The sequence below is a fragment of the Protopterus annectens genome, chromosome 10.part0 (genome assembly GCF_019279795.1).
Source record: "Protopterus annectens isolate FY-2018-M chromosome 10.part0, PAN1.0, whole genome shotgun sequence".
NCBI classification, from domain to species: domain Eukaryota; kingdom Metazoa; phylum Chordata; order Ceratodontiformes; family Protopteridae; genus Protopterus; species Protopterus annectens.
Genome location: NC_056744.1, coordinates 1,504,519,943 through 1,504,535,168, shown reverse-complemented (window position 1 = coordinate 1,504,535,168; position 15,226 = coordinate 1,504,519,943). Strand labels below are relative to the sequence as shown.

General features: G+C 36.2%; 1 protein-coding gene across 1 annotated transcript; it reads right to left on the bottom strand.

The window, feature by feature from the left end:
* Positions 1-3,113: 3,113 nt before the first annotated feature.
* Positions 3,114-4,698, bottom strand: LOC122814318 (carbohydrate sulfotransferase 9-like). The gene is made up of 2 exons (XM_044086904.1): positions 4,638-4,698; positions 3,114-3,931 (listed from the first exon to the last, which is right to left on the bottom strand). The coding sequence occupies exons 1-2, from the start codon at positions 4,696-4,698 to the stop codon at positions 3,114-3,116; spliced, it is 879 nt and encodes a 292-aa protein (XP_043942839.1).
* Positions 4,699-15,226: the final 10,528 nt, after the last annotated feature.

Here is a 15,226-nt window from a genome sequence, read left to right as displayed (position 1 = left end):
GGACAGATGGCTGCTCAAAGTTTATCTCTCTCACAGGGAACAGAGAAACTTCCCTCTATCCAAGTAAAGTATGGGCAAGTCAGAAACGTGTAACACAGCCCTGAATTCGGCACAAGCCTGAAAACTGGACTATACTAGCTTAGAAAGGTGGGAAACAAGAATTTGTTTTTTTTAAAAGATAAGGCAAAAACAGTAAAAAGTACACTTAAAACAGCTTAAATGACTACAAGCGATCTGAAAAGGCTATCGTACTTTAGTGTGTAGCCTACAACTGTTAAACAATTTATTTAAACAAAAAAACAACTTTTTAAAAGTGCAGGCAGTCAAATAAGTACAATATGTGAAAAACACAAGCTTTTAAATCACAATAAGTGCTGGAAAATCAGTGTTTAGGTGGAAAACAGTTAAGTACAGCAAGAAAATACAGAAAACTGATACTCAATCACTCCAAAGTCTCTCTTTTAAGCTAGAAGGCAGTTTAAGGCTTTCTAATGCTTTCCAGTAGGTTAGTTACAGGAAAGATGGGAAATAAGTGCAGATGTGGTCTTTTAAACCAGAAAGTTGAAAGAGATGGACAACTTCCTGAATGGTCAATAAACTACAATTCCTGTGCCAAGAACCACTCCTCTTGTGGTAGACAGGCTACCTAGTGCTTACCACTCCCACAGATAAACTAGAAGGCTTCCCTCCAACACAGAAATGCTTGCAGGGCTCAGAAGCTTACCAACAGTCCTGGATACAGCAACTCTGTATCTGGACTAGGCTAGTAACAGGAAAGGTGGGAAACAAGTGCAAGTGTGGCTTTTAAACCAGAAAGTTGAAAGAGATGGGAAAAAACTGCCCAAACAGCCAGTAGCTACAATTTCTGGGCCAGGAACCACTCCTCTTGTGGTAGATAGGCTACCTAATGCTTACCACTCCCACTGATAAGCTAGAAGGTTTCCCTCCAACACAGAAAGGCTTGGGGGTCTCAGAAGCTTACAAAGAGTCCTGGATACAGCAAATCTGTACCTGGACTAGACTAGTTACAGAAAAGGTGGGGAACAAGCGCAAACACAGGCTTTTAAGCCAGCAAGTTGAAAGAGATGGAAAACTGCCTAAACGGCCAATAAACTACAATTTATGGGCCAAAACCCACTCTTCCCATGGTAGATAGGCTACCTAATGCTTACCACTCCCACTGATAAGCTAGAAGGCTTCCCTCTAACACAGAAAGGCTTGAGGAGGCTCAGAAGCTTACAAAGAGTCCTGGATACAGCAAATCTGTACCTGGACTAGACTAGTAACAGGAAAGGCAGGAAACAAGCACAAACACAGGCTTTTGAATTAGAAGGTTGAAAGAGATGGAAGAGCTTCCCAAACGGCCAATAAACTATAATTTCTGGGCCAGAAACCTCTCCTCCTGTGGTAGATAGGCTACCTAGTGCTTACCACTCCCACTGATAAGCTAGAAGGCTTCCCTCTAACACAGAAAGGCTTGGGGGGCACAGGAGCTTACAAACAGTCCTGGATACAGCAAGTCTGTATCTGGACTAGATAAGTTACAGGAAAGGCAGGAAACAAGCTAGGATTTTTTTTTTTACAGAAAAGCAGCTAAAACAGCAGTAAATACAATTCAAATGCAATGCAGGTTAGCACATGTATATCAATATTACGGCAAATACAGTTTAATTAAATGCAATTAAATTAACAAATGACTAAAAAACAAGTGGAGAAGGCATTAAATTAGAGGGCTACTAACAAGCAGTAATAAGTGCAGAGTAAGAACAACTGAACAGATAGCATGCAGAACAGCAACTAAGACAGTTACAGTAAGAGCAGCTGAATATATATATATATATATATATATATATATATATATATATATATATATATTTTTTTTTTTTTTTGAGGGAGGGAACACAGCAGGATTTAGAGGCAACAGGGGTTGTCCTTCTCAAATGCTCTCTTTGTACACAGTAGGAGTGCCTGAAATCAGAATATGATCTCACTGCACTCAGTTGAGTGAGCAAATGAGATAGGCCCAGAGGGAGTATCCAAATACAAACTTACAAGAGGAGCGGGTAGTTTCTAAGCCACCAAGATTAACATCAAAACAAAAACAAGGAGGGTGGGTGGGAGAAACACAGTGGAGACAACAAGAGACAGAAACAATACAGCACCACTATAAATAATAGGCAAGTGTATAAATACAGCACAGTGCAAGTTAAGTTAAGTCTTTGGTATGTCATGCAGGTGTAGTCAAATTCCTCTGCAAATTATGTGAGAAGTTAAGATTAAAAAATTGGGTGGTCTCCCTTCCCTTGATTCCAAGGCAAGGAAATAAAAATCTTATAAAGTACAAGCACATTTCTGATACCTATACACTATTGGTACTATATTGTAGGGAGAAAAGCAACCTAAGAGTTGAGTTAAACTGTAGGAGAAGGTGAAGTTTTTCTTTAATCGCTGATCAAATTTAGCTGATTTTATTTATTGTCATTTTTACTTTTCCAACAGTATTTCATATTTATGCCACTTAACTGCATAACTTCTGCATATTAAATAAACTGTAAGATGTAAAAAAGTGAAATAAAAAAAATGTATTCAAAGTATTTATCTTCTGCTTTCTTCTGTCTTGTCACTTTACCTCTCATACTGTCACGAATATCAAGTAGAACCCATGTTACTACTTTTATTTAATTTAATTTACTCACTCGCATGCTCAGTCATGCATTGATCCACTAACTTACTAACTCTTTCACTCACTATTAAGTCATCCACTGACTCATGCATTCACTTACTAGCTCACTGACTCCCACAATCTCATATGTTACATCACACAGTTATATATATATGCAATAAATACTTATGTATCTATGTAGTTAATAGCAAATTCTGTGACATGCACTGAACAGATATGGCTGCCCTTTCAGTAATAAAGTAATAAAGTAGTCTGATAAGAGCCCAGTCAGTAAGTACCTTACAACCTAGGTGTGTGTGTGTTATTATTTGTTTACTGCATTAACACCATACACGTGTTGCAAAATGACATGATTTTATATATATATATATATATATATATATATATATATATATATATATATATATATATACACTCACAGATAAAGACATTAAGCATATGAATAGTTAAATATCAGAAAATCTGTTTTGTATTTGTGATAAATTTGATCGATTTCGTTTTTGGTAAAGTGTTGGAGAAATGTTTCTGTGATGTTTAACGTGGTTCTGCCCTCATTGCTATGTTTCTTGTAATCTGGGAAATGCACATGCTTTGGGACACCAAGGTACTTCAGAATATTATCTGCATCCTCTGTCATTGACTCATGCCTTCCAATAAAGTCATACTCAATACTACATGGTTGACAAAGCTGGAACATCGGCATCCAATGGATATCATTGTTATTTTCTTCTACTACATACCTAATAAACTCTTTAAATGTTACTGTAGAATTATCATTGCTTTTATGTCTGTATTTACGTTTGATTTTATTTGCGACAGTTGTAGAATAGTAGTCATTTTCATGAAGAAATTTGTCCCTGTATGCTGATACAAGCCTCTCTAATGGATTCCTGCTAAACATTATTTTGGTATAATTCTGTAGCAAAAATAACTGCTTCTGAAGGGAATAGGATGTAAGATTCTTGATCAGGATACTTCTGTGTATATTTTTTTGGGAAAACTCTCCAGGATCCCTGCCACTGATGTTCATGGATAACTGAAGAATTGTCCTCTTCCAGTTGCTACATCCTACTTTTGGTACTGAACAATATATAAACCTGTGTGTATGCTCCACAAGTAATGTAGAGAGCAATAGTTTATTAAACTGGATCGATGTTCGCAGATTATGTCTATTGCAGATTCCATACAGACTACGTTTGTGCTGCTTCTGTGTGCTTAACCAGTCTTGAAGGCCATCCAAACCGTTATCTGTAAACAAAATGAACACACACATAAGTTATTTAGCTACAGAATGTTTAGAAATACATCATAGTTTATAAATGTTTCATCTCACAGGCTTTACAAGATGTTTCTAATAACCATCTAACCATCCATTTTGTAATGTGTTTTTCTTGGTGAGAATTAGGGTGGTAGCAAGCTACATAAACTAGACTTCCATATTCCCAGCAACTATATCCAGTTCATCATATGGGATCTTCAGGAACTCACTGGCAAGCTGACAGAGATATAATCCTTCCAATATGTTCTGTTTTGTTCAAGAGTATCCTGTCAATGAAGCATGTATGGCAACTCTCCAATAGCCTCCAGTAGGAGGTGCCCAAAAGGATATTCTCAAGTGGTACCCAGACCACCTCGGCTGAGTCTTCTCAACCTGAAAGGGTAGAGGCTGTCCTCCAAGATCGTACCAGTGCAAGCGCCTCATGCTGTAACAGAAACTGAGCCCAAATACCATCAAAAGGAACATAATTTCTGCAGCATGTACTCAGATTGTCATTCATTTAGTCACTGCCCGATCTTCATGATCACAGGGGAGACTAAGGGCACAGTTTGACTGGTAAATTGAAAGCTTTGTCTTATGAGTCAGATCTCACTTCACCATCATAGTCTTAGTACAATGCCTACACTAATGCAATGGCTGAATGTATACTCTGGTCAAACTCATGATCCCCTTTACCTTCAGCCATGAATAAGACCCAAAGATTCTTAAATTCCTCCACCTGATTTAACTGCTGCATATTCACCTGCAATCTACACTTTTTCTGTGAGAATACTGTGTTGTTTGATGGGAAAGTCCTGATTTTTATCCCAGATGCTCTATAATGCCAGTTATTTACAGTTAGAATTCCAAAACCGTCTGCAATAAGAAAGCTGCAACCCTCACCCAAATTGGGTATGCTCTAGATCTAAGATCCTGCTTAATATAATGTCCACAAAAATCTCAGAACAGGAGGGGAATATATTTATGTATCAACATTTTTTACCAGGAATGTCTGACTGGGAAATAAATACCCATATTCATTGGAGGCCTAGGGAGGAAAGTTCCAGAAAGTTAAATAGCATCAAATAAAACAGTAGGGTAGATATAGTTAAAAAGAGCATAGGTTCATAGGTAAGTATTAGGCTAATTGCCATTACTGGCCAGTTTAATCCTAACCAATTTCCCTTTCAAAGGAAAAAATCAACGTCTGTACCTTGTGTCTCTTAGTTAAACACCTTAACCAGTATACTAACCCCCAACATACTGTGGAGTACATAGGATACAATAAATATGTGTAGCATATGCCAGCACAGCTAGCTGGAATTTTGTAAAGAATTATATGTCATTTGTATATTAAACTGATTTGTACAGATGCTAGTGTTGAAACTGTATTTGGAAAGTTGCTTGTATTAAAATGTATCAAGAGTATGTCCTGTTGGACAGAGGAAGAAATATACATGTATTATTGTAAATGTTGAAATATATATATATATATTATAGCAAATGATGCTGGAAGAGAAGGGGTTAAACATATTCCAGCTGCAGCTAACTTTGAAAAACAGTTTAAAACTAAATTACCTGGCTTAGGCCATAAAGATTGTATCTTACAGTTCTCAATGCAGCCAGAGACAAAAAGTCTGCACTAGGAAGCTTTCTGCATTGTCTTTGGTGTGAACTAATTACTACTCTGGATGAGTGGAAGTGTTTTATAGTTTTATGACATCCAGAAGTTGCAACAGATCTTAGCAAGCTCTGTGTGTGTGTGTGTGTGTGTGTGTGTGTGTGTGTGTGTGTGTGTGTGTGTGTGTGTGTGTGTGTGTGTGTGCTAAATCCTGTCAGTTTCTAGCAATGGGGGTAGCATGGGAACCAGAATTCAGATGAGCAGATGTATGTGACTTCATTCTGTAATCTAGGACAAACATTATGTTTTAATACTAGGTGAGACTGAAGTCTCATTGCACTCTGTTTTTGGAACCCGACAAAGAAGGACCCCTCACCTGCTTCATCTTGCCTTCTCTAGTAAGTGGCCAAGCAATAGTAATTCTTTAGATCAGTCAGGAAAAATAGTGAGATTAGTTTAGTACTGTTTTTCTGTATCTGTATGAATCTATTCATCTGTGGTATTTTAATATTTCCTGTGATTGAAACTCTGGTATTTATTGTAAATAAATATTCAGTATTTTCATGTTCTTTTGCTATTTATATTAAATATATTTAATCATTTCATTGTGGCTGGTCCTTTAGAGAATAGTTTAACCACTGAGAGCACTCTAACTATTTGGTGACACACTGTGGCCACTCCTGAAAGCCTTACTGCATTGGATAAACACTATTATAATATTAATTTCACTCAGTATAATTGTGCACCATTGTAAGACCCTTAGAGTAGCTGTCTTTGGAGTGTCTATTGGCAGTATAACTACCTTATATTCTTGGCACAATGGGGCATAGCTAGTAAATCTGTGCCAGCCTTTCCCAGGTGTGTGTGTGTATATGTGTCTGAAAATCAAATCTCAAAGAGTGTGTGTGTCAGCTGCTAGAAGCAGGGACACAAAGGACTGGTTTTACAGAGAGGGTGCAGGAGGACTTGGCTTGGACATTCAGATGAGGACTCAACCCTATAGCTGTGCCAGTGGGGATTCTTATTGGGGATCTGGAGAGATAGAGATTGAGTGTGTTCCCTGTGTGTGCTTAAGGGAAATTGTGCCTGATGCAGAGAGCTGCTTCTGGAAATATTGGGTGTATCCATTTTTTCTTCCACGTGAAAGTCCCTCTCCAGTGACAGTGGTGAGGATTCAGGCTCCTTGATTACTCACCCAGAAGGAACAATACAGTATCCTAGAACTGTTCATTTGTCACTTTGCCCAAATTTAAAAGTAAAACTTTGAAATCATGGTGAAGTGGATAATATTGCCATATCTAGAAGCAATCATCTTGGGTCAGCAGACCCAAGGCACCAGTGATTCACTTTAGGAAGACCATGAGAAAGAAATTTAATAGTTCAGCCCTACCATCAGTACTTCAGTTACTTTCTGAAAATTATTGTATCACAACTGACTGTAGTGGTGCAACTTTTTTTAGCAAACTGTCTGGTACCCAGGCTTCTGCCTTCATGTAGGATATTACAGCATGAGGAAGAGCAAGCCTTTATATTACACCCACAGTCACAGTTATTAGGAGAGAAATCCTTCATTTTCAATTTAACCAAAAATATTTTCCACTTCAGTTCCTTGTGTAAACTTCTAGAGTACAAGTACCAAAATTTCAGAAAACACACTAGGAAGTATTCAGAAATAATTAGTACACTGTGTTAAGATAAATAATGCAGTAGTCGGTAGTACACAAAGATGGGCTGTTTCAGACTCATGTAGTGAGACTGAACTACTGTGCAAGCAAATGACCACATAATGACATGTAAACAAACATGCTAATTACATCTACTGCTTACAGATATGACAAAAACAAACATGACTGTGCAATTGTATCAAAATAGCATGGTGAGGCACTGCAATCAGCCTTTCTCTAAACCAGCATTTCTTGGTGAACAGGTTTATCATTCATGCAAAGATACTATAAGTAGCATCTACTTTTGCAATCCAGAATGCATTAACAGCTACCATGGAAATCATTATCTGATGTTACATATTGCCACCATCTGCACCAGAAAATGATCCATCCAAACTTGCGTACCACTGTCTCTATGACTGGGACATAGTTAATTAGTGGAAAGATATATCACATGGGGCATGTTTGACTAGTGCTGTCCTCACATGGGATGAAGAGAGATGGGAGGAATGCCTGTGCAAATGAACATGAACATGAATTGTGCAGCGTTAACAATTCTTGATACTGTGGGACCTTTTGTTCAGCTGAGGACATGCTAAGAATTTAAATAAGATGTTGATGCATGTGGTGGAGCATATGTGGTTCCTATGGCCAATAAAGGAGAGAACCACTACCATGTAAGTGTTCTACAATATAGCCTATTTGTCTGAAGTCCTGTGGACCCTTAACTGCATCTACATCACCATCAAGACCCACCTCTATTATACTTGACATCCAGTATATCAACTGAAAATGTTTTTAATCCCTCATTTGTCAGCTGGTGTACAATACAACACACAGGACATAATAGGCAATGTGTCTGTGTACCAACTAGGCAGTTTCCATCCTTCTTTCATTTGGCACCAATGTGTCTTATACCAGTTTCTAGTACAGAGGAACTTTTTACAGGGTCATCTCATTGGTTGGGAAATACATTGCTAACCCAAGAAGGTGGAAATGATAAGCATGTTTTGGGGAACATTAAAGAGACACAGGGTGAATATGGAAACTCCATACAGGCATTGGCCAGAGGTCAAGATCAAATCTTGTTCCTTGTGCATGGGAAGTGAAGACCTTAACCGTTATTTGAACTGTGGGGCTACAATGGACCTGGGTAAATTATAGACCCATAAGTCTGGGCAGCTTAATCCATTAGGCTTACAGAACTGATCACTACTGAGCTAATAAATAGGGATATAGGTGACCTACCAACTTGTGACTCAACCCAGTCTGGATTTGTCAGGGGCAGGTCCTTCCTACTTAACCTGGTTGATTTTTTTGAAAAGGTCACTGAAGCAATGGATGAGGCCAAATAAGTGCACACTGCCATCTAGGCCTTGCAAAGATGTTCAACAGACACAATCAGACTTTGTAGATAAATTGTCCCAGCTAAATATTAACCCCTGACTGATTCATTGTTTAACAAACTGGCTCCCAAACAGAATTAAGGAAGTACAAGTGAGTGGTTCTACCTCCTCCAAATTACCTGTCAATATTAGTGTACTCCAGGTTTCAATCCATAGTGCACTTCACTTCCGCATTTACTTCTCAGAGGTCAAAGCTAATGAAGGATTGTGGATGACCAAGTTTGTAGATGAATGCAAACTTCATGCCATCATAAACTCTCTTGAGGACACCAGGCTCCTACAAGAGGGCCTGTCCCAAAAAATAATTGGTGTCTAAACCACAGACTGAAACTAAATGCCAAGAAATATATAATTGCAGCCTGTGGCAAGCCTAACTCCCTTTGTAACTATCACATTGATAACATCCTCCTGAAAACTCATCCCATAGTTAAAGATCTGGGTACCTATGTTGACAATGAACTGTCTTTTGATCATCACATATCCACTATTATAATGAAGATCTTTTTAATTGCACAGCTTATCTCTAAGCATATAGTGTTCAAATCCAAGGAGATAATAGTTCCCCTGCACTCAGCACTCATTAGGATGATCATTGAGTATAATGCCCTTTTGGTGTATACCTCTCCAAACACTTGTACATAGGATTGACCACAACTCTTCCTCACTAAAAAAAAAAAATTCAAGGGCCTAAAATCATAAAAACTACACAGATCACCTCAAAGCCTTGTTTCCGTCTCTCTCTCTCTTGTCTCAGTATCATAGAGGTAAGAGGTTATTGAAATGCAACTTCTGCCTCATGTATAGAGCCTCAGCAGACCCTGCACTATCAGACCTAAAGACATTCAAAAGTCTAATGGTTTCAGAAACACTAACTCAAGGGACCTAAATCTGGTTTGTAAGATTAACAGAACATGATATAGGGAAGGTATGTTTCACAGTGATTAGCACGTCTATGGAAATGTAGTAATCTCCACATAAAACTGAGTACTTCACATACTCTGTTCAAATGTAACTTGGATGAATGGATGGGTAATGACAAATTCACTCCTGCTGAGCACCAAAGGCCTTCATGGGTAGGAAAAGCTTGTAATTACCCCATCATACAGTAGTCTCGTCCATCTTTGGAGAATCCGGGTAAACTATAAGGGCTTATAATTATTAAGGGAATACAGGGCTGGGCTTCTTAAGATACTCACAGATCAATAGCATAGTAATTACCTGTAATACTATTCACCTATAAACATATTCTCATTTCTTTCCTGCAGCATCTGTTGTAGTGCACAATATGGTCTAGCAGTAGCAACAATGCCCTGCACTGGCTACTACCCCAATTACTGGGTCCCCAGTAGTCCCCAAGCAAGCCCTACCAATAACTAGGGTGTATCTTATAAATCTGGCTATCCTATCACTCCATTTTCTTCCCATTTATAAAATGATGGTCATCATATGGTAACGGACGTGTAGGGTTCACTTGTAGTGTCTATTGTTGCTCCTCTGGTGGGTGTCATAAGTTCCCCATTAAGGAGTGGCACAGAGGGATCCTCTGGGGTTATCTGGCAGAAGGTATGAAGGATGGTCGGGACTGAGTCAGATTTATGGTTCAGTATCTGGAATGGCACCCTTTAGCACATTCACTTTTGACCGGCAGTGTGTCAATCATCAGATCACCTGTGGAGAAGCCCACTCATGATGTCAGCCACAGGGCATGTTCTCTACTGGAATGGCTTGGCTGGCAGTCCTCTCCTCATTCTATCCCCTATCATGATGTTCCCTCTTCCTTGTGTTTCACTCAGTCTCCCCTGTTTGCTGCACAGGACTTTTCATTATCAAGATAATAAGAGCAGCAAACAAACAATCCAAAAATCAACGAACCACGGACTGGGCCAAGAAGTTTAATTGCAAAATTTAAAAACCACAATTCGAATAAGCGCTTTCATTTGGCGCCTGCCAAACTTTTTCAAACAGTGATACATCACTTCCTGTAGTTTAAATAGTATTTTCCCGTGATGTAAGCAATGACGGTTAGTTGCCAGAAGTCTAATTTAAAAATACAACAGTAAAGTAAATCATAAACGTAAAAAACAATAACAAAATACATCAGCACATATTCATACTTTTTATGAATTTCATGTATGGTTTATGTTGATTTTATGTAAATTCATTTAACATAAACATGAATTATTATAAAAAACACATTTTTAAACATCATTCCATTAACAACATTGGATTATTCATAAATATAAACTATTGTCAAATGGATATTTATTTAAACACAAATACATCAATTTATTTAAACACAAATACATTAATTATAAATTACCTTATATTGTTATTAAAGCTTATTTTAAACATTAAATCTTAATTTATTATATTATAGTTTATTATTATTACTTATATTTATTCATTATAGTAAATGTGGGTATTTTATATAAATATTTCTTGTAGTATACATAAATTACTGGTAATATACATACATTGACATAAACATGTGTGAACATGATTGTTTATGTGTTTAAAATAATGATAAAAATGAAAGTAATATTGTTGAATACTTGGATTTAACCATTTTTAATATTATTTATGTTGTCGAAAGGAAACGTGTACTATCAATAAGGGTAATTTAATTGTCAGTTCCTTCTTCTTATTGAAGAACAATATACGAAGAAAGGTGAACACGTTAACCACTATATTCATACAAGTTAGATTTCATTTAAAAAACTTTTTACATTTTAAACCTCACTATGTATTACTATACATGCTCACTTTACGCAATATATTATTCTTCATCTTTTATTACTTTGGTCATACACTGTGAGCGTATTTTGGTTTTAGTCAACAAATGAACTAACAGGTGACAGCCGCAGCTGTTTAAACAGTGTTTTTTAAAATAGATGTTATGGAACATTAATTTATTTATATATATATATATATATATATATATATATATATATATATATACAAGCCTAGTGTAGGTTTTTATGCGATTAAAATATGTTGTTCATTTGACTTTTTGATGAAATTAAAGGAATTAAGTTGATAGGTTAACACTCACGGTAAATTTTAGTATTATGGATATGAATTTCATGAATTGGTGGGTTAAAAGTTTTTTGAATTTTTTTTATGCAGTTGAGATTATCTGAACAACTATTGTATAAAACATTATTTTGAGGCATACAGGCACTTGGATTGATCGAGTGATGCGAATGGTGAATTAAAAGCTACTGGTATAAATGTTGCACAAATGGTTATCAAATACTTGGTTTAGTTTATTTTATTTTCTTTGCATATTTACGATGGATAGGTTTTGAGTCCTTGGAGTTCATGAAATGTTTTGGTGTGATTGTACATACATTTATTGAACATTGGAAGTGATAATTATAAAAATATGTGCTGATGTATTTTGTTATTGTTTTTTGCGTTTATGATTTACTTTACTGTTGTATTTTTAAATTAGACTTTTGGCAACTAACCGTCATTGCTTACATCATGGGAAAATACTATTTAAACTACAGGAAGTGATGTATCACTGTTTGAAAAAGTTTGGCAGGCGCCAAACAAAAGCGCTTATTCGAATTGTGGTTTTTAAATTTTGCAATTAAACTTCTTGGTCCAGTCCGTGGTTCGTTGATTTTTGGATTGTTTGTTTGCTGCTCTTATTATCTTGGTTTTCTTTGGAGCGCGGACATGGCTGAAACGGAGACTGCATCAGCACAGGACAGTATTATTGGTAATTTAACGCAACTAATTGAAAGACTAAGAGGTAGAATTGACCGCTTGGAACAACGCGGTTTATCACAGGACTCTAACATTTCCCTCCATGCAAATCCATTTGGGGACATTAATGGAACTGGTTCAGGTGAACCGGATAGAAGGTGTTTTTCTTCTGGGAGTCAATTGGATGCTATAGAAGGTGAACAACCGTCGACTTCAAGAGAGCCTAACACATTAAGGAACAATGAGATATCTTCTTGGTTAAGTAACAATTATGGTTTTACACCAACAACAAACAATGTTACAGGTACGTCAAAAACATTTAATGATAAACTATCTGAGTTGGATTACATTCTTTTAAAAATTAAGAAATTACAGATGGATAACAACTACTTCCAAGAATGTTTAAAAAGGAAAATTGTTCCTAAGGGCTTACGTGTGTGGAGATTTCCTACGGGACTTATAGCTAACTCACCTTTACATATGGATTTAATCAAACTATTTGACAAGTTTGGGTTTGATTATATGAATTTGGTTATTGGTGACAACAAAAAGTCTATTGTGACACTGTCAAAAAAGGCAGAAGAATTGAACATGTTAGTGCAAAATGACTCTGCCTTTTCTGGTAATGACTATGATTACCAGCGTATTTTCAAATCAATTGATGAGAAAATGAAATTAATTAAGGACAGAAAGTTAAAAAAGTTAGATCGTGACCTTAATTCATATGGGCAGGGTATGGCTTATCCCCCACCCCCTATTTCACAACAATGGGGATCCAAAATGTCAGTTTATGACAGTGGAACTATTAATAACAGCAACTTGTCTATTATAGGAGAAGAAATTGACTTGGAAGATAACACTTTTTTAGAGTTAGACCAATTTCCACCTTTACGGAGGTCCGAAAGGTTAATACAGCGTCAACAGTCATTTCAATCGCATGTTCAGACGAGGAACTGGGGGCCGCAAAATCAAGCCCAATATCGAGGAACTTCTACCAGAGGGAGAAACAAACAGTACAGGGGCCAATGGAGGGGTCGTTAGAAAATGAAAGTACTACCAAGAGGCCCATTAAATATATGAATATCACAGTAGACTTTACTGTTTACAATTATTCCGATTTGACTTTCAGTGATTGCATTTGTGATTTACTTTCACTTGGTGAAACCTTTGTTCCTAGTAAAAAGATGAATGTAGTACACTCCATTATTGATTTGAAAATATTTGTTAGAAAGTTACATTTAGGTTTAATGTTTCACAATACTGAACAGGTGACCAAACCTCTGTGTGTTTCAAGTTCCTTCAACCCACCTTTGCATCCTACATTGGAACTATTTGAAAAATTATGTGAGTTGGATTTTCGTAATTTGAACATATTCAACTTTAAGCACAAAACATATAATTTGACACAAAATGAATTGAGTACCTTGAATATAATTATGGACACAGGAAACATTAGATTTATACAGCCTGATAAGGGAGGTGGTATGACTATATTCAACATTCATGATTACTACAAGGCATTAGATAATATCTTAAACAGTAATACATATGCACTGAGTTCTATTAATGAATTAAATGGTGCATATAAACGTATTAGAGGAATCATTTATGATTTATTTATTGAAGGTAATATAGATATTGACGAGTTTAATTACATGAATGTATCCTATCCTATGACACCTACTATGTTTGGACTTCCTAAAATTCATAAGGATTTACAAAAACCCCCTTTCAGGCCGATTGTTGATGCACAGGGGTCCATAACTTATCCAATAGCAAAATTTATAGACATCAATTTAAAAACTTACATATTAACTGAAAAATACATGTTAAAAGACTCATGGGACTTTTTGTCTACTATAGGGTCTATTGATTTTAGTGAAAATGATATTTTGGTAACTATTGATGTCAAGGACTTGTATTCCGTTATTCCACACGAGATCAGAATGGAGTGGTTTAATTTATTCTTGTACGACAAGGGCTTAAGCCAAGGAAGAATTAATTTATTTTATCAACTGTTAGATATTTGTTTAAGAAACAATTTTATAATTTTTAATAAAAACATTTATTTACAAATTGAAGGCGTAGCAATGGGGTCTCCATGTGGTGGCCTGTATGCTAATATAGTAATGCATATGTGGGAGAAGAAGTATATTTTCACATCACAACATTTTAAGTATTTTAAGACCTATTTACATTTTTTAGATGACATATTTATTTTGTGGTGTGGAAATGTTGAAATATTGGAAGAGTTTTTAGAATATATAAATTCAACAACAACCTTTTTTAAAATTTACAGCAGTTATGAATTCTACTACTATAGCTTACTTGGATGTGTTATTGGAAAAGGATATTACAAAAAAAAGAATTTATATCTAAAATATATCAAAAAGCAAGCTACAGTAACAGTTTGTTGCATTTTAATAGTTGTCATCCTTTTTGCCAAAAAAGAGCAGTGTTGAAAGGTCAGTTTGTCAGGGCCTCTAGAATGGTCAGCGATAGAGAAGATTTTATAAAAGAATGTTTGAACCTAAGTGAAATGTTCAGAAATAGAGGCTATCCAGATCAATTGATAAGTAGTATTATGCACGAAGTTGTAACAAAACGTGATAATTTGTACTATGTTCCTTTAATTAAAAAGGCCACCCCTATACTATCTGAAGAAACAATGGCGGAAAATATAGTGGCCACAGATGATAGAAACAATGTGTTTACATCTACTAACAATAATGCAAAAACAGTGAGTGCAGCAGATGCAAAAGGTTTTACTAAAAGGTTTATTACAACCTACAATTCGGATAGTGAGGCAATAAACAACATTATAAAGAAAAATTGGCTGCTTATGCAAGCAGATAGATCATTACATGGTTATTGTGATGA